General features: G+C 44.0%; 1 protein-coding gene across 1 annotated transcript; it reads right to left on the bottom strand.

Moving 5' to 3' along the window:
- Positions 1 to 3,955: 3,955 nt before the first annotated feature.
- Positions 3,956 to 22,922, bottom strand: Chrna3 (cholinergic receptor nicotinic alpha 3 subunit). The gene is made up of 6 exons (XM_027926019.2): positions 22,862 to 22,922; positions 21,263 to 21,402; positions 21,106 to 21,150; positions 19,675 to 19,784; positions 11,873 to 12,884; positions 3,956 to 4,222 (listed from the first exon to the last, which is right to left on the bottom strand). Exons 1-6 carry the CDS (start codon positions 22,920 to 22,922, stop codon positions 4,094 to 4,096), a joined length of 1,497 nt encoding a protein of 498 aa, XP_027781820.1. The 3' UTR covers positions 3,956 to 4,093.
- Positions 22,923 to 25,115: the final 2,193 nt, after the last annotated feature.

Genomic DNA, 25,115 nt, shown 5'->3' with positions numbered 1-25,115 from the left:
TATAGTACATCATCTCCAAATGTCCCTGACTCACCTGTAACCAGGAAGAAAACACTGATAGAAACCTTGTGTTAAATTTAGAACTCTTGGCTGTTGAGATAGTAAATGCATTATTTATTTGTAGTAAGTAACCCATCTATCTTCAAGTCAACACTCTTTGGAGGGAAGAGGAGACCCTGTCAAATTTACATTTTTCCTATAGGCAAGTGTTTAATGCCACTTAATGAGTGAAAGTTTGTGCTACAGTTTGGATAAGTGTCCCCAAAGGCCTGTGTGTTGAAGGCTTGGTTGCCAGCCTGTGATGTCATTGGAAGGCTATTAGGGGTAGAGCCTAGTTTAAGGAAGTTAGGACAGTAGAGGTGTGCCCTTTAAGGGAATACTGGGATACTAGGCCCTTCCCACCAACCACCTCACTGCTTCTTGGCCACTGTGTGATAAATAGCTTTGTTCTACCCCATGCTTCTCACCATGATGTGCTCCTTGCTACAGGCCCCCAGAACAACATGACAATTGACCATGGACTGAAACCATGATAATCTTTTCTTCCTTTAAGTTTATTATCTCAGGTATTTTGTCAGTGACAGAAAAATAATACAGAAAATGAGTATCAAGAAATCAAGTCTTTGGTCAGGTGTGGTGGTGCATGCCTATAATCCTAGTGGCTCAGAACGCTGAGGCAGAAGGAGCACAAGTTCAAAGCCAGCCTCAGCAATTTAGTGAGGCTATAAGCAATCTAGTGAGACCCTGTCTCAAAGTAAAAAGGGCCAGGGATGAGGCTGAGTGGTTTAGTATCCTTGGGTCCAATCCCTGGTACAAAAAAAGAGTCATTGCTATGATTATTCCTGACAGTGCCATTCAGAAGCATTTGAAATTGGATTGTGGGAAGAATTTGGAAAAGTTTGGAGAAGTAGAGAAAGCCTAGAATGCTATAAACAGATTAACAGGTGAGGTCTCAGAAGACCAGAATGCTGATAGAAATGTGGACAGTATATGCTTATGGGGGTTCCAATGGAAATAAAGACTCTACTTGGAATTGGATTTTGAGGCCACCGTATTATATTGTGGCAAAGAATCTGGATTCATTTTGTCCATGCCTAAAACTTTGTGGGAGGCAGAGCTCAAGTGTGATGGGCTAGTTTATTTGGCAGAGGAAATTTCACAGCAGCACAACATTCAGGCTCAAGCTTTGGTGTGGGTATTGCTGGCTGTTTTTAGCCAGATTTACAGTGAGAGTTGGGAGCAAAAAGAAAAGGAAAAGCAGAAAGACACCCTGCTCACACAATGCCATCTAGGGAGTAGGTACTCAGGCTGCTGCAGCCATGGTTCAAGTGGGTCCTGGTACATACAGCTCATGCTAGTAGCAGACCTTGGGGTCTTCCACAAATGCTGACTGTGCAGACATGCAGAATGCAAGAGTTGTGGAGTCACACAGGCTTCCACCAAAATTTAGAAGGAATTCCTGAGAGGCCAAGCATTGTGTGATAGGTGAGAGTCCCTGCAAGCAGCCCTCAAGAGATGCTTGAAGCTGTGAGAATAAACAGAAGCTGCAGTGGAAACCCCAGGAAGTTAAAGATTCTGGAACATTGAATGCCTGCTGAGGTAAGCTGAAGGCAGCAAGCAGAGCCTGCTCAAGAGAGTAGCCATGTGGGCTACAGCCAGCAAGGGCACAGAGGCAGGACTGCCCAAGCCCTTGGGATCCCACAGTCTGCCACTGCATGCCCTGGATGCCAGACATGGTGACTTACGGTTCAGTGTTTTCCTGCTGGGTTTTGGTACTTTGGTCTGATCTTTCCTATCTATGCCCCTACTCCTCACTTTGGGAACAGGGATGTCTACCCTATGCTGCTATATCTTGGAAGTGTGTAACTTTTTGATTTATATATCAATTTTTTTTAAGCAGGAACTCATAGCCAACTTTGCCTTGAGTCTTGAAGGTGAGCGATTCTGGAATATTTAAATTTTGAAGACTCTTAGAGAAAGATCTAAATGATTTTGCATTACGGGATGGACATGAGCTTTTGGGGGCCAGAGGCAAAAAAGCTATAGGTAGGGTAAACATCTTCCAAAGGCCTGTATGTTGAAGGCTTGGTTGCCAAACTGTGGCATTATTGGGAAGTGGTGGAATCTTTAGGAGGTAGAGCCTAGTAGAAGGAAGTTAGGTCACTAGGGTGTATCCTTTAAGAAAATACTACTAGGACTCCAGCCTCACCCCTCCCCCACTTCCTGGCCACTATGAGATAAATAGCTTTGCTCTACCACATGCATCCCACCATGACATACTGCCTCATAGTAGGCCCAGAAGTAATATGCCAGTCAACCAGGGACTGAAACCTCTGAAACGGTGAGCCAAAATAAGCCTTTCCTCTTTTTAGGTTGGTTGTCTCAGGTATTTTGTCACAATGATGAAAGGTAATTAATAGTCTGGTTTGATGTAAATTGCTTCTTAGCTGTCTTAGCTTGTGTCATCCCTGATCTCTCATATCCCTGTCACTGTTACTTAAGATTTTTATATATCAGTAAATTTTACAGAAATCTTCTTTTGACTTACCAGAACAGGTCACAGTGGACTGCAATTGTATTTTTATTTTTATATAAGAAAAATATCACAGTAACTAGTGAGAAGATTCAAATGGCCTCTGAATCATCATCCCTGTCAGTGGTTATTCATCTTGAAAAGTATAGTATGGAAAACTCTTCTAATAATTTGTCTAAAGCATTACTTCTCAACCAATGCCAATTAAATTATTTCTGGAAACATTTTTGGTTGTCACAACTGGTGAGGGAGCAGGGCTTGTCACTGGCATCTAATAGATAGACGCCACAGTCCTTCTAAAGATCCTACAGTGCACAGGACATCCTCAATCCCCCACCCGAACACACAGTTATTCAGCCAAAATGGTAATAAAGCTAATAAAGTTCAGAAACCCCTGTTCTAAAGGTTCACACTCTGGTCTGAATGTGTCTCTTTAAAATTATGTTGAAACCCAACACCCAGAGTGACAGTATCAGAAGGTGGAATCTTTAGGAGGTGATTAGTCATAGGGACATGCCCTCACAAATGGGATCAGTACCCTTATAACAGAGACCCCAGAGAGATAACTCAGCCCTTCAGCCAGGTGAGGACTCAACTAGAAGGCACCCTCCATGAGGAAGAGAGCCCTACTAGACACTGAGTCTTGCTGGTGCCTTGATTTTGGATCCCCCAGGCTCCTAAATTGTGAGAAATAATTTTCTACTTATAAGCTACTCAGTTTATGGTATTTGATTATAGTAGCCTGAATGTGTGACTGGGTATAATTTCTTATGGGATGATTTGGAGTTACACAAGATAAATAGCTGAAATGGAGCTATGCCCCTTAGACTTCTTGAAAGACAGTAAAAAATAAGAAATGCACAGTAAGAAATGGTAATAGTCGGAATACTCCTGAAGTAAAAACTTAAAGGAGATTATGGGCTAAATAATATTGGGAGATTTGTAGTATACTGAACAAGATTTTCATATTTCTGAACAGGAAGTTTTTCTATCCAGTTAGGTTTCAAGCAGTCAAAAGAAAACAAAAAATAAAAACTGTTTTCACATGCTCCATAGTATAGTACACTACTTAATCACTGTGGAAGAACTGAATTTTTTTTTTCTTTTCTTGTGGTACTGGGTATTTAGCCTAGGAATATTTTATCACAGAGCCACACCCAGCCCTTTTTATTTTTATTTTAAGACAGGGTCTCACTGAGTTGCTTAGAGCCTAAGTTCTTGAGGCTGACCTCAAAATTTGTTCTTCTGCCTCAGCCTCCTGAGTCATTAGAACTACAATATGTGCCATCATGCCCAGGTAGAATAATTTATATTTTGACACTTCTTTATCTTGTCAAAAAGGCTAAATGTTCATTTATACATATAAGTATTCTTGTTGGGTTTCTTTGCATGATTTTTTTCCTTTCCTTTTTGGCCAAAAACCAGGGCAATAAGTAAATCTTGAAATGCCAAAATCAAAGCTGGTAGCATGGTAACAGAAAATGTATTACTATTAAGAAACAGACATCTCCCTCCCTCAAAACACACACAGGTAAGCCTCAGGCAAACACAGGTCAGTGCTTACGCATCATCCCTGGCCATCAGGGGTTGCAGAAACAATCCTGCTGTCCCTAAAATGCACACCAGGATGAAAACCCATAGAAAAATGCGATCAATCACCATGGCAACATATTTCCAGTCGTCTTGAATCTGAAAAACAAACAAACAAACAAATAAAAATCATGAAAGAGAAAGCACGAGGGGAAAAGCAAAGTGAATGTGTGTGTGGTTAGGGGGTAGTGCTGGTTTTGAACCTGGAGTCTTGTACATGCTGGGCAGGTTCTCTACCACTGAGCCACATCCCCAGCCCCAAGTGGATAGTTTCAATATTTAACAATATGTGGCCATATAAGAAGTCATTTTATCTCCAATATGCAAGAACTCTCTTTTTTTACTCAATGTGGTCTGAAGAAATCTACCATCAAGTTTTGCTTCATGCAGTGGAGAAATAGGTATGAAATATTTATCATATTAGCTCTGTTTCAAATGAGAAATTTCTAGGCCTTTATAACCCATTTTTTCTAAATTTCAGTTTTGTAAAGTTAGCAAAACCAGTTATTTATGCCTCTATTTTGGGCCTTTGTTTGAATGGCTATTACAACCCAGCATCACTTGCTATTGTTTCAAGTACTCATTCTTTTCCAGTTTTAGATACTAATCTTACATCTGTTGCAAATGTGAAAAAGCACATCAGGCAAGTCTATCATCCTTTTCTTTTCTAGTACTCCATTCCAGAATGCCCACAGACCAAATGTCATCTTCAGGTGGAAGGTCAAAGTACAATGGAATGCTATACAGTATTATTTGAGGTTCAGCCTGCCCTACACAGTTGAAATAACTGCTGACAATGAAGTTTAAAAAAAAAATGGAAGAGAGTGCAACACTAATTGTACATAATACAGCTTCAATTGAGGCTTGAAATAGGAAAAAGAATTGTATGGTAATTAAACTCCTAGACGATTCAGAAAGCAAAGGAACCATAATTGAATTGAGAAGGAGAGAATCCATGAATCAACTGATTTTGAAGCAATAATCACATAATAAAGAGGCAGCATGTAATTTTGTAATTTAATTAAGTGCCCCGAATTGGGACTGGGAAATGTGGATTTTACTATTATGAGTTTGAGTAAATGTGTCCTCTCAGTGACACTAAGAAGTCATTGGTAAAGTTATAATGCCCTGTTTGCCACAAGTTACTTTATTTGAATTCCTAAGACTGGTTTGTAAGTGCTTCAGATCTACCAGGGGCTCTGATTTCTACCCATATACTATAGGCTGAGCCTCCTAAGGGTGTAAGAGGCAGGCAGGTGGGAAAATAGAGACCTGGAGACAGATTTTGATTATAATATCACTCTTCTCCTTTCTAGTTGTAAGAATCTGGGTAAATTCTATCTCCTCCCTTAGCCTCAACTTATTTATCTATAAAATGGGAATAAGAACAATACCTACCTCAGAGGGTTGTTTTGGTACAGAGTCCTTAATGAACAGTACCTATTGATGTTAATGTTGATTTGAAAAAATGACTAATATCCCCATTTAAATCTCCCTCTGACTGCACTTCACATGGTTCAGCCCAATAAAGAAAAACTGGACTTGTGTCTTAGACATGGGTACAAAGGGGCATGAATTTTAAGCGCCCCCCCCCCTTCCTCTCTCTCTCTCTCTCTCTACATTTTTAGTTGTAGAAGGACATGATACCTTTATTTTGTTTATTTAGGTTTTTTTATGTGGTGCTGGGGACCAAAGCCTCAGGCGCGCTAGGCAAGTGCTCTACCGCTGAGCCACCACACCAGCCCTAAATCTAACTCTTAAAGCCTTCAAAGCTGGGCTGGGGATGTGGCTCAAGCGGTAGCGCGCTCGCCGGGTGTGCGTGCGGCCCGGGTTCGATCCTCAGCACCACATACAAACAAAGATGTGTCCGCGGAAAACTAAAAAATAAATATTAAAATTCTCTCTCTGTCTTCAAAAAAAAAAAAAAAGCATAATGATATTGGCCATTCTCTAGAAACGTTGGGATGAATGATGAATCGAGGGTAGATGAAAGTTGGGCAAAATGGTGAACAGGCCCAAGCTCCTACCTTCCTTGCACAGCACAACCCTGGAGATGGCCCAGAAACAAGAGACTCTAAAGACTCTTGGGGTGGCAGGTGAGCCAGGAAGGGCATGGAAGGAGAAGCGTGGTGCTCTTTTGGCCCTGCCTCATTACCACCTCAGCCTGTCCGCTCCCTTCCCAGAGATGCAGGCTCAGGGGTGATGTGCAAGGCCAGCAGAGCCTGGCTGATGGGAAGAGCAGAGCATAGAAAGGTGCCCACTGACTGGAGTAGCTGAAGCTCCCTTCCTCTCCTCCCACATCAAGGACTGAACTACTTTAGTCCAGCAGAAGGGACTGGAAGAGATCAGAGCCAGGCAGGAGGTGGCCAGACATTTCTTTAGGAACAAAGCACCTAGAGGGGAGGCAGCACCCTCAAAGGGAAATTACCCCAGTTTGTGACCAGATGTCCTCAGCCTTGTGCTGTCTGACTTTTGGCCCTTCCCTCAAACAATTCACCAAGGACAGCTGACTCTCCCTGGAGGAAGGGTGTTTACAGGCCGAAAAGACACACATTTAGCCATCTGGAGGAAAGTGAACACATTAGACAGGGCAAGGACTTAAAAATGCTCTCCTCTAAGATAAGAGAACACTGGAAACATGAAGTAGAAACAAGCAATTTGACAGAAGAACCACTAAGTGTAAAAGGTACAAAAAATAGTAGGTGTGAAAATAGAAAATTTGTGACAAAGAACTCAGGAGATGAGCTAACTAGCAGGGTAGATACGGCCCAGGAAAGCAGCAGTGGTGGGGCGGCGAGGCTGAGGAGCCATCCTGGGTGGCAGGAAGGATGGAAGAGCTAAGAAATGTCATGAGAAAACTAAGATGGGGAAGCAGGATGCAGACATGTTCAGGTGGGTACAGTACAAACTCAGGAAAGAATACAGGAAGGGGGTGAGAAGGAATCTCTACAGAAACCATAACCTTGGATGTCCCAGCAGTAAAGAAAGATGGAAGCCCAGAATGAAAAGGCTCCTAAGAATGCCAGACTGATAAGGTGGGACCCACACCTACTAGACACATTGTGTTTGATGTCATTAGATTTCTCCAAAAATAGAAAGTTCTAATAGCTTCTAGGCAGAATCAATTACAAAGGCACAGCATTAAGACAAAACTTTCCCCCAAAGTGATACTGAGGCAAAATGACTAGAAGCCATAGATAGATAGATAAACTATATATAAATGTAAAGCTACACACATATATAATTTTAAGTATTTAAGGAAAAGAACTTAAACACTAGCATTTTGTATCCAACTAACAGCATCCTGAACTTCATGACCAAGAAAAAGTCTTGTAGTTGCCATGTGCCTCAATTTATATATTTGTAATATTGAAATAATAATAGTATAGACCTCACAGGATTATTGCAGGATAAAATGAATTCACACACACACACACACACACACACACACGAGTGAAGTCACAATAAGTTAAGCCTTCCAGGCCTTAGAAGGTTTACCCATAAACACCCTTGAGGAAAGCATGTTGCTAAGAAATCCAGGGTACACCACAGGATACATGTGAAGGGTAAAAGTAAAGTTCACAGTAGACTTTAAAAACTGAATGACAGAAATGAAAAAGTACATTCATCAAAATTCTGAACAAGAAAAAAAATCCTGAACTAGGCGAGGGGGCATGGGAGGATTAGATGAACTCTAGATAGGGCAAAAGGGAGGGAAGGGAAGGGAGGAGGCATGGGGAGAGGAAAGATGATGGAATGCTATGGTCATCACTACCCTAAGTACATGTATGAAGACACGAAGGATGTGACTCTACTTTGTGTACAACCAGAGATATGAAAAATTGTGCTCTGTTTGTGTAATATGAATTGTAATGCATTCTGTCATGTAACAAATTAAAATTTAAAAAATAAATTTAAAAAACTCCTGAACTAAGATACTAGTAACAGCCAATGTGGCTGAAGGGCATGGGGAAGACCACAGGAGAGGTGTGTCTGTGGCAGGCAGGATACAGATATTGAAAAATGTAAAAGACTGATTTGATGGATAGGGAAAAGAGAATTGAGTATGGGTTTAAGGCAGTAAAAACCACCAGAAGAATAAAAAAATAGAATATCATGTGGCTTTCATGTATTTTATTCATAAAAATTAAAACTTTCTCATATATAGCAAGAACTGAGGAAAAAACAAACAGGTAAATGGAAGACATTGGAATAAGGCAAAAAATATAACCCTGATAAAACTAATCACAACACAAATTAATCATTGCTCATAGGTCATGCTGTGATTAGAATGAATGAATAATCCACCAAATAAAACAAGCTGCTTCCAAACAATGAGCTTAAAAGATCATGACTGATCTGTGCACCTCCAAGATCTCTAGAGCAGCTTGTACAGTGGACAGCCAGGGTGTGATCAGCCACCAAAACTGTTGTCAATAAACAGTACTTCCCCAGGTGAGTTCTAGTTTTCTAACTTGGTAACCCACTTCTAATTCCCAATGAGAGCATTCAGCATTAAAAGGGAAATTTCCAGCAGGCTGCAGTGGCACAGAATTAATCCCAGTGACTGAGGCCAAGGCAGGAGGATCGCAAGTTCAAGGACGGAATGGGCCCCTGTCCCAAAAAGAGCTGGGATGTAGTTCAAGCACCTCTGGGTTCAATCCCAGTAAGGGGGTGGGCGGAGTTCTTTACACCAATTAAAGCTAGTATGGTTTATCTGAACAAAACAAAGTAAAACTACTTCTCCAACTGGGCAGCTCCCAGAACCTGAAAATGTCAACCAAAAATATGGTCCAACAACTTGCATAGGGAAATAGATGTGACACACAGAAAACAAATGGCTATGGCTTAACTAGTTAATTGGCTACAGGGCCTTCTGCAACCAACCAAAGGTCTGTTACTGTGATTAAACTCAACATTGGCTTGGTCCATTGGGCCTGTGCAGGTACCCAGTCAAAAATCCATGGCCTCCCATAAGTTTTTATTTAACACTAAGGATGGTCATTCCCAGGCTTGCAGCAGCCTCTGGAGATAGCTGGGAAAACAGCCTAGGATACTGTGCAGGCTCTGTGGAGCCAGGGACAGTTAACACCTGCCAAGTTTGAGCCAAAGAATAGGAAATTAAAATATCTCTGGAGAACTGTGAATAGCAGTGTCAGTTACTCAATAAGAGAGAAAGAAGAAATCCTTCAGGGGGATCCACTCTTCTGAGCATTGAGCAGCCACATTTATACTAACACTTGTTACCCCCTCATATGTGTGTTGCAATCTGCTGGCTGCATGGCCAGATTTCTGCTTTCTCTGGAAAACTAGAAGGATCTACCCACATTCTCATGTAGTAACAGATGTCCAGAGGTGAGGCAGTGCCTGCCCCTTGAGATGGGTCTCGTACCACTCATTTGCCATAGATCCTTCCAAACCCTCACAGCTTGCATAATGTCTAGGAAATAATTTTTGGAATAAAGGTCATCTTAGCCTGAAAAGGCTAGAATGTAGGTACTGAGATCTCAACCTTTAATCATTGCTAACTTAAATGACTATTTGAAAAGGGTTAGGAAAATGTAGAGAATGTCCTCAAAAGTTATCAGTGTTGAACAGATAAGAGATTTCCACTGATCATTTATTTAATGTCCAGTAACAGTTTCAACCAAATTTAAAGGAATGCCTATCTTTTTGGTTAAATTAATGGCATCAGCTGGAGATTTTGCATTGTTAAATCAGCCCTGAGACTGCTCCAGGTAGCTCAGATGGCTGGGTGGGGAGCTGTGGCTGTTTGCTTCCTGTCTCATCTGCTTTGGGATGCTGCTGAGCTGACTAAAGGGCTCCAGGCATTCCTGACTAACATTAATTACCTACCATGCATCAGGAGCTGAAATTATCTTGTAATGGCTCTTTGATAATAAACAAGGCAGAGCCAATTAATTTTAAAGCAAAGACTCTTATAAAATCAGTGAGCATGATCCTGGCAACCTTGGGGGCATACAAAGGGTCATGAAACAGCCAGACACATGACATTATTTCATGTAAAATTTACCTATCCTTAACGTTAGCTCTGGTAGAAGGTTTTTAGTGAAAATAGAACTAAGTTCACCCAATTCTTTAAAAAGAGCAAAAGAATGTGAATAAATATTTCACAAAAGAAGATATCCAAATGGCCAAGAAGCATATGAAAAGAGCCCTAGTAATTACTCAACCGGAAATACTAATTTAAACAGCAGTGAGATACCACTTAGCACATCTTGGAGAGGAGGTGAAGCACCTGGAACTCTCACACATTGCTGGGGAGTGATAGTTGGTTCAAACTCTGGAAATTTTACAATATCCACTAAAGTTAAAAATACATCTTTCCTGTTGGGGCTACAGCTCAGTGGCAGAGCACTTGCCTCATATGTGTGAGGCACGGGGTTCAAGCCTTAGCACCACACACACAAAAAATAAATAAATAAAGGCATTCTGTCCATTTACACCTACAAAAAATTTTTTAAAAATACATTTCGTGCTGAGGTTGTGGTTCAGTGGTAGAGTGCTTGCCTCGCATGTGTGAGACCCTGGATTTTATCCTCAGCACCACATAAAAATAAATAAGTGAAATAAAGGTATTGTGTCCAACTACAACTAAAAAATAAATATTAAAAAAATACATTTCTCCAAAGATCTAGCAAATCTAATCGTAGGTGTATATGCCAGAAAAATAAGTGCATATTTTCACTAAAAGACGTAAGTTGGGCTGGGGATGTGGCTCAAGCGGTAGTGCGCTCGCCTGGCATGCGTGCGGCCCGGGTTCGATCCTCAGCACCACATACAAACAAAGATGTTGTGTCCGCCAAAAAACTAAAAAATAAATAAATATTAAAAAATTCTCTCTCTCTCTCTCTTAAAAAAAGACATAAGTTATAAGCAGCTTTGTTCATAGTTGTCCAAAAATTGTAAAACAAACAAGGTAATAAGGTCATATTGAGGAATATTACACACCAATAATAAGGAAACAGCAACAAGGATAAAGCTCAAAGACATGTTGAATGAAAGAAGTCAGACAGGATGCTATTCCATGTACGTGAAATCCAAGAACAAATAAAGATAACCAATGTAAATAAAGTCAGGGGCTGGGGTTGTCGCTTAGTGGTACAGCACTGCCTAGCATGTGTGAGGCACTGGGTTTGATTCTCAGCACCACATATAAATTAAAAAAAAAAATCGGGGTTGGTCACTTGGGGAGAAGAATGACCTGGAAGGGGCTCGGCAAAACTTAAGGGGGCATCGAGAATGTTCTGAAACTTCGCCTGGATCATGTTTACACAGGTGTAGACATAATGTAAAAATTCATTGAGCTGCACAGTTATATGGAGCAGGCACTTTACTCCATGCAAATTATACCTCAGTGAGAAAACACAAAAAGTGAAAATAAAAATGCAGCTGGTCAATACTAACTGGAGAGAATCTGGCCTCGTGCCCTATTCCAGGCTACCTCCTAATCCACACTCCGCACAGATGTCCTAGTGGCCGGAACTGCTGGCAGCCCTGTGGCTAACTTAGGGCACCACATCTTCACATGCTTTATCACCACATTTTACACATGAGAAAAGAGGCTCAGGGAGGTGAGGTGACTCACATATCCAAGGACATATAGCTGTCCTGAACACAGGCTGCTGAACCCAGAGTCTAATTTCTTAACCCCACCCAATGCCTTGCTGCATAAAGAACCCACACGCCTGCTGACTGAATGGATGATAATAGCAACCAGACTCTCACCTCCTTGGCTTCATTCTGTGCTTTCATATTTTCGGCAATATATTTGACACTTTGAATTGCTTCTTTGATTTCTGGTGACAGAGCAGAGAGGGACAACACAGCATCAACAGATTCAGAACTGGAGCTTCTAGTGAGGTTTGCGCTGAAATTTGAGATTTTGATCCTGCGGTGGTGGCAGTAACCACACATCCCATCTTGGCAGGGGTAGCCTTCCTTGCACCCTTTGGATTCTGTGCGGCTGAAACAATTCAGATTTGAGAGCTCGGCACTGTAGAAGGGCCTTGGCTTCTGAGTGTTTTCTTCATTGCTGGCCGGCCTGGTCATGAACATGACCCTAGGGAGCAAGTTCAAGAATACCGTCTTCACCCAGGTGGGCATTGTGTGCGTGGTTGGGGTTCTGTAGTGCACGTTGAGCACGAAGACTGTGATGACAATGGACAAGGTGACGAAAATCATGGTGAACAGGAGGTACTCCCCGATCAAGGGGATGACCAGGGAGGTGGATGGGATGGTCTCAGTGATCACCAGTAGAAACACGGTCAAGGAGAGAAGGACAGAGATGCAGAGTGTCACCTTCTCTCCGCAGTCGGAGGGCAGGTAGAAGACGAGCACAGTGAGGAAGGAAATGAGGAGGCAGGGGATGATGAGGTTGATGGTGTAGAACAAGGGCAGGCGCCGGATGTACAGAGAGTATGTGATGTCCTGGTAGATCTCCTCGCAGCAGTTGTACTTGATGTCATGTTTGTAACCTGGGGCTTTGATGATGGCCCACTCACCACTCTCCCAGTAGTCCTTGAGGTTCATGGAGGAGCCAATCAAGACCAGGTCGATTTTCGCCTTATCGTAGGACCAGGAACCGAACTTCATGGTGCAGTTTTGGTAATCAAATGGGAAGTAGGTCACATCAATTTTGCACGAGCTCTTGAAGATGGCTGGAGGTATCCAAGTCACTTCACCTGTGTGCTTGAGTAAGGCTTTGGTTTTGTCATCCACCTGGAAATCCCCAACAGCACTGCAAAGGAAAAGAGGAGCATGGTGACATGCTCACCACCCCAGGGTCATCCAGCCCAGCTTTTCATGCTGCCAGCAGGTAAAGTAGTGGTTTGTAAAACTGGAATGTGAGAGCTAAAAGTGCCATGAAAGGTCACCTAGTTCATTTACTGGTGGATAAAATGAGTCCCAGACCTCCTCCCAACACACAGTCTGTCATATTCCTTGACCCTTGGGCACATCACCAGTTCATTACACAACATAAAATTCCCAACCTAGGATGGTTACAGAGACACCCAAATGCCAGACCTCCCCATCCCTGCTTAATTTTAAAAAATGGGATGAAAGTCATTGACCTGGAGGCAGGTGTTCAAGCAGTATATATTTGCTATCTGTTGTCCCTGTGGTCTGGACCTTGTTAGAATCTTGTTCATTCTCCACTGGGCGCCTAGTGTGTGTGTGTAACCAGATGGTAGGCTGAAATGGGTTGCACAGACACCGTGGAAGCCCATTACCACTAAACTGAACCCTATTTTATTTCCAGAACCTACCTGCAAATCCTGATCCTACTATTCACCACACTGCCCATTCCTCCCAACATTATTCCACAGTAGATGATCGTGTCTTCTGATTCCTTGTCTTTCATATTCAGCATAAGAGTCCTTTGCCTTCTCTTTCCCTCTCTGCCCCCACTTACTCTCCATGTTTTTCTTCCTTTCTTTAAGCTACGTGCACACACACACACACCGTTTTTTGTTTCTGCACATAGATACACATTCTTTCTTAGAGTTATGTTGTTACAAGCTGATTTTTTCAGCAGGAGATCTGATGATAGGCTCAATACCCTGTAGCATTCCATTGCAACAGCCAGATGATGTCATCTGACAGTAAGGCCGGATGGTCCTCACAATGTCCCTCCCCACTGAAGGCTCTTACATTTCCTTAGATCAGCCTTTTTCTATTTCTTAGCATTCCAGCATTTGAAGGTGTTTGTATCTTTCACATCCCTTTACCTGGTACATGAAGAGCTGCAAGACAATTATAGAATCGAAACATTCAGGGATGTCCTTGTATGACTGTTATTGGAGAAGAACCTGTGAAAACTAAATGGGAACATTCCAGTGTACATCTTTCCTCCCTGCTAGTCTCTGGGCCTCCCACCCTCACATCCCTTGTTTGAGAAGACAATCATTGCACTGAAGACTCAATGCCAAAGCCCTGCCCACCTTCACTCCAGCTGGCTGGTTTGCCCTGCTGGGTTTATATGTTCTTAGCTTCCCTTCCCTCTTCCAGCTCCTGGCTCCAGGCAGATGGGAGAGGGTTGGGCAGTGGGGTGGGGTGCCATGGGTGCTAACATGGGCTAAGTTCTCCAAATGGACTTAGCCCATGTTAGCACCCATGGCACTCTGAGCTGGGCTAAGCAGAAGGCTAGAAAGACCCACAGAAAGACAGAGGCCTCCTGGATCCATAAAATGTCAGGGAAATAAGGGATCTGTGTAGAGGGTCTAGTCCAGGGGTTGGCAAATTCTGGCCCACAGGCCTGTCACCTATTTCCACAAATACATTCTGTTTGGACAAAGCTACTTCTGTTTGTTTTTTAATGTCTACAGCCATTTTGAGCTATAAGGCAAAGCTGAATAGCTGTGACAGAAGCTCTATGACCCACAAAATCTAAAATATTTTACTCTTTGGACTTCACAGAGTTGACCCATCCCAGCTGTAATCTAATCCTTTCATTTTACTGAAGAGGAAACTGAGGGTCAGAGAACAAAAATGATTTGCTCAAAGTCCATAGAGTTTGTGGACAGAGCCTTGGCCATTCAGAACTTCGGTTCTTAAGCAAGGACTCATCAAAGTATGTGTGTCCAAAGAACAAACACCAGAGATATGTTTGCCCTGGTTGCTAGTACTCATTTTTGCTCATTTCTGGGGATCTTGGCCATGGTTACTGCCTAAAGATGCCCCTGGCTGTGTGTACTCAGGTCAGAAGGCCTGTTTGCTGCTTGGGGCATATCAACTGTCGTATCTATACCACTGAGAGAGAAGACAAGGACCCAGCTGGGGACTGGGGTCTCGCATAGCACCAGCTAAACAGAGAGCACCTGGTAAATATCTGTTGACTGAATGAATGACCAAAAAAATAAATGAAGATCTCACCCCTGGCAGAGCCCAAGAGTGAGATGGCCGACAGCAAGAGACAGCAGAAGCAGGAGGATCTGAGCTGACTTAACTGCCAAACCATGTGAGTTAGTTGAAAAAATAGAAGGCAGTGTGAGTAAACGATGAGCTGAGGTGTTCCTTCAATATAAGGGAAGATTAAGGAGGTAAGTGGGGCCAGGGTAGGAGAAAAACCAAGATGGTGGAGGTTTTTGCAATCTCCAAATTCCCTAAAAAACCTGGACAATTAGGATGGCAAAGGAACAAACCTGTGGATCACACTGTCAGCAGACAGGTTTAAGGGCAACCCTCGAACCTGAGAATATGAGGGTAGGGGTCAGACTACTACGTGACCCAGGGGGCCCATGTGGGACTAGCTGCTGGGAGGAAGTACCTGAGAGAAGAGAAAAGAAATCTCCAAGAAGTGTCTGCCCCCACAAAGAAAAGGACCTACTCTGTGTTGAACCCTCAGCAAGGGGACAGTAAAACAGAGGGTAAGAACAATTTATGGTTCCATAGGTTCCAATTTGTGGATAAGAACAATAACAAAGACCATGGGAATTCACTTAGGGTCTGAAGAGAAGTTGGGGCTGGCAGGGCTTGAGAGAATCTCAGAAATAAGCCCCCAAATTCAGAGGCCCACTCAGAGGAAAAGTCGGATCCAAAGTGAACAGGGGAGAAAGTGGGATGAGGTGGTAGAAGGTTCAAGTGCTGGCAGACCCTGGAGGTGGCTAACCTGAGTGCAGATTTTCTCACCTCAAGGTAACTGTTTAAGGACGACACAAGCCAAACAGCCACAAAGCAGATGCAACTGACAGTAGCGTGAGTTCAATCGCCAGCACCACACACACACAAAATTGTTTAAATCAAATTTAAGAGCATAATAGAGAAGGAACATAGGCAGAGAAATTCATATATATATGTATATATATATATATACACACACATACATATATGTATATATACATATGTATATATGTATATATGTGTATAGAGAGAGCACGCGCACGTGTGCTCATGAACATGAGCATGTGCACACACATGTGCATATGTGTTCCAGCAGAGGAAACCAAATCAATGGAATAGAACAAATCTTAAAAACTAATGTAAAAAAACTTCCTGGGAGGGGCTGGGGCTGCAGCTCAGTGGCAGATACTTGCCTAGAATGTGTGAGGCACTGGGGTTCATAAATAAAGGCATGCTGTCCATCTACAACTATAAAAAAAATTTAAAAAACCAAAACTACCCTAGAGGCTGGGGATGTGGTTCAAGTGGTAGCGCGCTCTAAAATTCTCTCTCTCTCTCTCTCTTTAAAAAAAAAAAAAAACTTCCCTGGAAAAAAGGGGCTTCTTATGTATGTGCTACATAGTAAACTGGACTTTTTTTTTTTTTTTTTTTTTTGGTACGGGTGAATCCAGGGGTGCTATACTACTGAGCTATACCCCCAGCCCTTTTTATATTTTATTTTGAGACAGGATCTCCCTAAGTTGCCCAAGCTGGTCTCAAACTTACAATCCTCCTACCTCAGCCTCCTGATTAGCTGGGATTACAGGTGTGCACCACCATGCCCAACAAGTAGACTTTAAGGACAAAGTAGAGGCATATCCCCATAGCCCTAGGCAGACTCAAGAGCATCACTTGAGCTCATAAGTTTGAGACCAGTTAGGGCAACAAAGAAAGACCCCATCTCAAACTAAAAATAAAGACAAAGGAAGAAATCCTGTGGGTAGCCAATCAAAAGGCCGACTACTTATAAATGACTATCAATTGAATTTGCCCATTTACTCAGGACAGCCTGGCTTACATGTGTGGTCCTGTCATGTTTATTTATAATGCCCTGTTCCTCTCTCAAAAGTCACCTTATTTAACAAGGAAAAGAAAATTAGATTGACATGGATTTTGACAACAACACTTCTTACCAAAAGACAATGAGGTAAAATTTATAAGGTTTTCATTACAGGGAAATAGAAGCCAAGGATTTTCTATCCAGCCAAGCAACCTAAAAGTATTCTCTAAAAAGTATTCTCTAAAAAATATTCTCTTATGAACTTGCAAGAACTAAGGGTATGTTGTATCTATGAGCATTTTGAGGATTCTATTAGAGAATGAACTTTAGAATAAACAAAACATCATAGGAAAAATTCTGATATAAGAAAAAAATGGTGTTTCTATTGTGTTAAAAGGAAGAGAAACCCTCAACAGAGGGTCAATTTGAGAAATGTAAGTTCTAAGTAAAAGGTTGGATTGGATGATTTTTCACAATATTATTTTCAGCTGCAGATTCCAAGGAAATTCCTTATGATATATTTAAATTGAAGTGTTTGGCCACATCTCTCATTACTGTTAAAATCATTCATCCTGCAGTATTGCAGCTGTTCACCCTAAATTGCCAGCAAGGAAACAGCCATAAAACCCAAAATGTAAATCTAATATTTTTGCTTGTGTTCTCAGTTCCTGCTTAGCAAGAATTCTCTATACTCTGCCCAGTTCCCTAAGAGCCTCTGGACCATGAGATTTCTATATCAGCTTGCAGTGGAAGGAAATACTTCTGCAAACCAGCTGAATGCATCTTATGTCTCAGTTCTTTAAGGACAGGCTTACAAATACAAGTTGCATGAAAGGAATATTTGTAAAATTATGTCTGAAAAGGTTAAAGACATCCTTTTTGTTTCTGCTGGGGACCAGAAGATGGGATATATATATATATATATATATAAACAGCTTCCCCAGTCCTGATGCTAATTGTAATACCAAGAGTACTGCTACTAGTAGTAAAAATATATCAGTGTATACTAATATGAATAAATACCTAAACAAAGGATGCTTTAATTCATTAAAATCAGATTATACTAACTCTATGAAATGCTTTACTAAAAAAATGGTGTTTTGTTTGCCTGATGTTTGTTTTGTTTTGGTTTTGGTTTTTTTTTGGTGCTGGGGTTTGAACTCAGGGCCCTATTAATGTAAGCATCCACTTATTCTCTCTCCAAGATACATCTCTCCAGCCCCACCCTTCATGGCTTTAGTGGTTAAAACATTATCACTCTACAGTTGAAACATGGGTGAAAAAAATTTGTTTTCCAATATCTGGAAAACAAATTAGTATATATGGTAAAATATTGGTTATAATTTGTGTTTGCTTAATAAAAGAGCTTAAATGTGGAAGGGATCAGTTTTGTGTGGGTTTAAGAAGGAGAAATGGGCTTTAGATGCACCACATGGGCAGAATCAGAGAGGAAAAACTTTTGAAAGGGAAAAAGAAGGGCTTCCTGAGATAGGAAGATGTGTGCTCTGGGTCCAGAGGAGACTCCACATGTGCCCCTGGGAGGGAATGGCCTGCGAGCAGCTTCCCTGGATGGTAGGAACCACCCACTTCCCTCCAGAGGCCTATACTCATCCTCAGGGGGCTGTGGCCATCCAGTTTGACCAGGGCCTCTGTGGCTGGCAGAGCTCACCACACTTTGCACCTGGGAACTTTACTCAGCCTGTGTGTGTGTGGTGAGGGGCACAGATCCATTCCTCAAGGCTCAGACTTTTACCAGTGGGAGGCGGTTCGGAGGGGACATTTGTGCAGTGGATAACTGCCTGCTGGCAGATTTGCTACTGGGGAGAGTGGAGAAAAGGTTTGAGGACAGGCAAAGAATGGGCTGGGAGTGCCCGCCTGAGCCCCAAGATCACAGCATCAGCCTCCTAAAGCATAGAGGACTACCGATACCACCCTAGGCCTGGCTTTGCCACACAACCACTGAATGAGGTCACCTTCTACTATGGGCCCCATTCTATATCTATGAAATATGGGGGACAGGCTGTATTAGTGATCCCCAAAGCAGACTGGCCCTCACAGCTCCCAGCACAGTTGGTGAAAATACATTCTTGAGTCCATCCTGTACCCAACCCATTCTGTTTCTGTGGGATGGGTACAGAAATTGGGTAATATAACTATACATGTAAACATACCTATGGTTACAGTATAGTGTTTTACAAAATATAGTAACCTTAGAAAAGACAGGAACAAAGAAGAAAATATTTTAACAGTAGACACCTGTATTTTAAAAAGTTCCCTAGCAGCTGAACTGTCTGCAAGTGGGGAACCCTGGGAGGACACAACTCAGACTCAGCCAGCTCTGCCTTCTCCTACACCCTCATTCTCTTTCAACGAAGAAAAAGGGAGACATCTGCTTTTATCCCTGTCTGTTTGCACAGAGTTGCTAACAGATGCCACAATCAAGGCCATCCTTGACATACCTCACTCTCTCGCCATACACCAGGGCTGTTCCCCTGACCCTTCCAGTTTTATGTCCTACAATACAGCAAGTGAGGGTCCATACTCTCCTGCCTCCCTGTGCTCCCCCCGTTCCAGCTCCTTCTCCAGATGTGAGGTGACCTTTGAAACCAATTCAATGCAACCGCTTCCCAGAAGCTTTTCCCTCTATCAGCATATCACCTACTTTGAAGCAACTCAGCACACTGCCACTCTCTTTGGCTCACTGGCATCTCTATTACCTAGTATATAGTAGATGCTCAGCAAACCCTTGAAGAATGAACAAAGCCCTCTTGGAAAAGACCTGAGGACGGCCTGTCAGTAATCACAGTGGGCCTAGAACACAGAGCTCAGGCTGCCAGTCCCCAGATATGTGGGTCCTCGGGCACCTTACTTGTTATACAGCACAATGTCCGGCTTCCAGATCTTCTGTGCAGGTACATGCATAAACTCCACCCCATCGTAGTCTGAGGGGTTCCACTTCAGCTTGTAGTCATTCCAGATCTGGGGGGAAGGGGCAGAGAGGAAAGAAGAGACAGCAGAAAGACCAGCCTGACTTATTGCTCTTGATACTATATCTTGGTAACTCCCCACCTCAGCCACAGGTTCCTGAGCCCCCTGCATGTTGCAGACCACACAAGCCCAGCTCCTTGTGTGTGTGTGTAGCAGGGAAGATAGCCCTGGGCTCAGTCTGTAAGTTGCTTCCTGCTCTAGGAGAACCATGCCTCCATGACTGTGGGTGATCCCCGACCCTCATCAATCAAATAGGGACCATTGATTGGTGTTTTCTCCAGTCATTCCAATGCCAAGTCCAGCTTCCTGGACTTCTACCACCAGATCTAGGTCCATGCATTAAGTTCCAGCTGCTCTCTTTCAGACAAATCCTTGACCAAGCTCCCATAAAAAAAGAAGCTCTCCAACTCTGAAAGTTTCTCTCTCTCTTTTTTTTTTTTGGTGTTGTGGGGGGTTACTGAGGATTGAACTCGGGCACTCGACCACTGAGCCACATCCCTAGCCCTATTTTTTGTATTTTATTTAGAGACAGGTCTCACTGAGTTGTTTAGTGCCTCGCCATTGCTGAGACTGGCTTTAAAGTTGCAATCCTCCTGTCTCAGCCTCCTGAGCTGCTGGGATTACAGGTGTGCAGCACTGTGCCCAGCTTGAAAGGTTCTTGAGGAGAGAGCCATGATCATATTGAGTCTAGGAAGGGATGGGAGCAGAGCACTAGATGAGAGAGGACATGCTATGGCTGCAGAGGGAATATGTCCTGGAGTGTAGGGTGGGGACACTGTGTCTACTGTCAGACTCTTGTGGATGAAGGCTGTGTGAGCAGGATGCTCAGCTGGCTGAGCTGGCAGAAGGGTCACCATCAGGCCAATGGACAATTATGTCTCTCAGCAGGTCTTAAGCAAAGCTTCCCTGGGGAAGCTATGAGGAAGCCAATTCTATTGCCTCAATCGGAACAAGAAAATACAGAGACCCTACTCCTATTCTATTAGTGATGCAAGAGAATCTGATTCTGACTTAAGGATGAGTTTTGGCAAAGAGGAAAGGAAGGAGATGGTCTTATGCTACCAAGAATTGGGGGCCAGGTCTATCTCATTTGGTAGTGCGACTCTGGAGAGGTCTCTCTCTCTAAGCTGCAGACTGTCCATCTGTGACTCAAGGGGCAAGGCCCTGTTGTCCTTCCAGGTGGACTTCAGATCAGTGCATGTGCATGTGATCCAGGAGTGAAGCCCAGTCTGTGGGGTCCTTTTTGGTCCACGGACAGCAATTAAAGAAGTCACCACCAGGGGGCAGAAGTGCACTAAGCCTGGTCACTTACTTGCTTGAGCCACAGGTTGGTCTCCATGATCTGGTTTACTTCATCCTTGAAAAGGAGATTAAAGTAGACATAAATGACAAAAACAAGGCTCCTTCTGGGAAAAGCTCCTCCAGAAGCCCTGTACCCCGTGGCCACAGATTGTGGTTCCAGCACTCACCACCTTCACCAGCTGAGACATGGACACTTCAAACTGGATGACGACTGGGTCAGACACATTGGCCACAGGCCGGATGATCTCGTTGTAATCTTCAAAGAGGCGCTCAAACAGGCGATGCTCGGCCTCTGAGCTACTGGCCACTAAGGGAAACAGCCCTGTCAGTCCCTGGGGAAATTACTACTTATCTCTCCCACGAGGGACATCACCCACTGATAACCTCTGGGGTACTCTATGAACCCCAGACTTCCATTGCTTCCTCCAATGACAGACTGGGAAACTGAAGCCCAAGAGAGACAGGGATTCCACCATGTCACACAATTTAGTGGTAATAAGCCTGGGCTCTGACGTTGGACAAAACTGGTGCAAATCTTAACAAACCACTGTGAGCTGTGTGAGCTTAGCCTAGTAGCTTAACCTCTTTGAGCCTCGGTTTCTTTATGTGTCAAAATAAAGATTATAAATGTATTCACATCAAAGGATTGTGAGGAGTGACGTGCTTAGTGGCATGTGGTAAAAGCTCAAGAGCTATAAATTATCCTTACTTTTATTGTTACTACAGGGCAGGCATGTGGTGCAAAAGCTCCTGGAAAGATTCCCTGTCCAACCCCAGGGGCAGGGAGGCTGGGGGTCACCCAGGCTCAGGTGTCCTGCTTCTAAGCCTAGGAGACTGCATCCCAGATCTGGGAGTCCCCCTTGTCCCACTCAGGATCGTGTAGAGATTTGGCCACAGCCTTCTTGGAAGGCATCCACCTGTCTCTCATGATCTCAGAGTGGGACCCCCGGTTCCTGCCCATGCTGTCTTCATATCCTGCTAGAAGTCCCTTATTTCTCCGAAGCCCTGAGCAATCCCTTTTGTTCATAAGCCACACCCCAGCATAGTTGAGGCATCTTGGGTCAGCTGCAGCCCACTTACAGATCTGGGGGCAAACTGGGGAGGAGGGAAGGGAATCTGACCCAAATTTTTCAGTCCCTGAAATGGGGTTTTGCCTGATTCGCTGGACACCCCAACAAAGGAGGTGCCCCAGGCAGGAGCTCCGTTGAGCGCGTAAGGCGCTCTGAGTAGTGGAGACTTCCGCAACGAGGGTCAGAAACAGCCCTATGCAGCACAGCCACAATGCCCCAAGAACCTACGAGCTGGACCCCAAGGGACGTCTTGCAGCCTTGCAGAGTCCCAGCCAACCCAGGCCTCTCGAAGAGCGGAGAGTCAGGGTCGGCTTCGTCCCAACAGGCTCCTCTAGAGCCTCGGCAGCCGGCGGGGAGGCGCGCTCCCCGGTTGAGGGTCAAGGTGACGCGACCAGGACCACGGACTAGAGTCTGGCGTGCCAGATCCGGCCCCGGTCCCGAAACGACTCTCGCCTCCCCGAGGTGGCCTTGGAGAAGTCCGTATTCCTCTCTGGCCACCGTTTCCCAACTAGTGGTAAAAAGAGGCAATGGACGGGATCAGATGCTGGAACCGGAGCCGAAAACGAAGAAGGCATCCCGCGTCCCTGAGTGGCCTGCGGGTCCCCGGCTAGGGCGTCCCCACCCTGGGTACCGGACCCTCCAGCGAAGCGCTCCTAGGGCCGCCTTCCCTCGGGACCCCGCACGCTGCGCCCGTACCTGGCAGCAGCAGTAGCAGCAGCAGCAGCTGCGGTGGCGGCGAGAGCCGGCGGGTGCCCATGGCGCGTCGACTCGGCCCCGCTCTCCGGGACCGCGCGGACGGGGCGGGCGGACGTGAATGGTCAGGAGCAGGTGCGGCCGACGTGGATGCTGAGGTCTTTCCGCGCAGCTCCGAGTGCAGACGGCGGACTCAGAGCCGTGCGGGCGCGGGGATGCGCGAGGCTCTTCCCTCTGGGCGGCCTTGGGGCTCCGGAGTGAGCGAATCACCCGGAGAGAAGCGTCGCGAGCCCCACGCGGGGCGGGGCGAATGCCGGAGGTGGGCTCGCGCGGGTGGGGAGAGGGCTCCGGGTCCCCAGTCCCTGAGCCCTGCGGCCTCCTCCCGGGCCCTGGGCAACCCTACGGACCGCTCGACGCCCTACCAGATAGAAGCGGGCTCTGTCAGCCTCCAGGGAGAAGGGGCCAATCCCTGTCCCTGTCCCTGGCTTCCGGGGCGTGTGCAGCTACCGCAGGGGACTGGGGACCGCTAGGCTAGAAGGTCGTCTCTATAAAGAACGTCCAGCTCACCCTCAAAACGAGCCTCCCGTATTTGATGTTCTTAATTGTTAAATATTTTATGCGTGATACGTGTGTGTGTGTGTGTGTGTGTGTGTGTGTGTAGTTTAGGAGGGGGATGGGTAGGTTGGAGTCAGTTAAAACAATATTGGCGATGAGTTGTGGATGATGGAATCTGGAATCTGGTTATACTGTTCTCTCTACTTTAGAACATGTTTGAAATGTTCCTTAATTTAAAAAAAAAGTATAACAAAAAGAAAAGAAATAAAAAATGAGGTTTGGAGCCATCCACGAGGGCACCTGGCTTCCCACTCTTCCCAATCTGTAGATTTCCCTCTTCTCTTACTACCATTTGCAGTCCTGGGTGTCCCATGGATGCACAGTGACCAGGCAGATGCCCTGGAGTCCCTTGTCTCTCTGGCCACCCACCAGGCATGATAGGGCACCTGAAGTCTTTCCTGATGTAAACAGAGGAGGAAGGTTAACCTTCCTTGCCGGTTCTCTTTTCCTCCTTCAGCAAATGGTGAGTCACCTTCATTTCTTCTGGAAGGGGCTACTATCCACATTTAAAGCAAACAAAAGGAGACAATTTGTGGGATCCAGAAAATGTTTGGAAGACTTGAGGTTCACCTCTAAGACCCCATTCTCATTCTGCTAGCAAAAGGATCTTCATTTGGAAAATATGGCAAAATCGCATATTCAACATTAAACAGTAATAGGTGGGTATGAGGGATCTTCTTGGGAATAACAGAGATGTTCTAAAACTGGATTATGGTGATAAATGTAATAAAATTCATTAAATTGTACACTATAAAAATGGGTGAATTTATGGTATGTTAAATTATGCCTCAATAAAGTTATTTTTAAATTCAGCAGTAAGAACACTACAACCCAATTTTAAAAATGAGCAAAGGCAGTAAACATTCACCAAAGAGGATATACAGAAGGCAAAAAAGCACATAAAATGATGTTCAACACCACTCGCCATTAGAGAAATAGATTAAAACCAGGATGATATATCTGCTAGGATGGCTAAAAGAAAAACAAATGCTGTCAATACCAAGTCAGAAAAGGATACAGAACAACTGCCTTGCTCACACTTTGCTGGTGAGATTGTGAAATAGTACAGCTACTCCAGAGAACCACTTGACAGTTTCTTTTAATGTTGAAACACATAATCCAGCAATCACACTGCTGAGTTTTTATCTGGAGAAATGAAAACTTTTGCTCACACCCATCCTACATGTGATGTATGTGACAGCTCTATTCATAATTGCCCCAAATTGGAAACAGCTTCAATGTGCTTCAACATCCATAGGATAAAGTACTGCTTGGCATATACACTCAGCAACCTGAATGAATCTCAAAGGTATTATGCTAACCAAAGAAAACAATCTCCAGAGGCTACATACTGTATGATTCCAGTTAAATAGCATTCTCAAAGACACTGAACAATAGTTATAGAAAGAAGGTAGGTGGTTCCCTGGGGTTGGAAGTGAGGTTTGGAGCCATCCACGAGGCTATAAGGAAATGGTAGGGGAAGTTCTTTTGGGTGACAGATCTTTCCTGTGTCCTGATAGTAGTGGTGGTTACACAGATCTATACCTGTTATAATTTGTAGAATTTTTAAAAAAATACTTATTTTTTAGTTGTAGGTGGACACTATATCTTTATTTCATTTTTATGCAGTGCTGAGGATCAA

The sequence above is a fragment of the Marmota flaviventris genome, chromosome 2 (assembly GCF_047511675.1).
Source record: "Marmota flaviventris isolate mMarFla1 chromosome 2, mMarFla1.hap1, whole genome shotgun sequence".
Classification (NCBI taxonomy): Eukaryota; Metazoa; Chordata; class Mammalia; order Rodentia; family Sciuridae; genus Marmota; species Marmota flaviventris.
Note: the sequence above shows the minus strand (reverse complement) of the source record. Positions and strands in the feature narration are given on the sequence as shown.

Bases quoted from the DNA above. Each gene is read 5' to 3' on its own strand.
- Chrna3 (XM_027926019.2), bottom strand. From the start codon at position 22,922: ATGGGCACCCGCCGGCTCTCGCCGCCACCGCAGCTGCTGCTGCTGCTA. The intron at 21,403-22,861 runs GTACGGGCGCAG...TGTTTCCCTTAG, and splicing joins GCTGCTACTGCTGCTGCCAG to TGGCCAGTAGCTCAGAGGCC. The intron at 12,885-19,674 runs GTAAGGTGCCCG...TTTCCTTTGCAG, and splicing joins GACATTGTGCTGTATAACAA to TGCTGTTGGGGATTTCCAGG.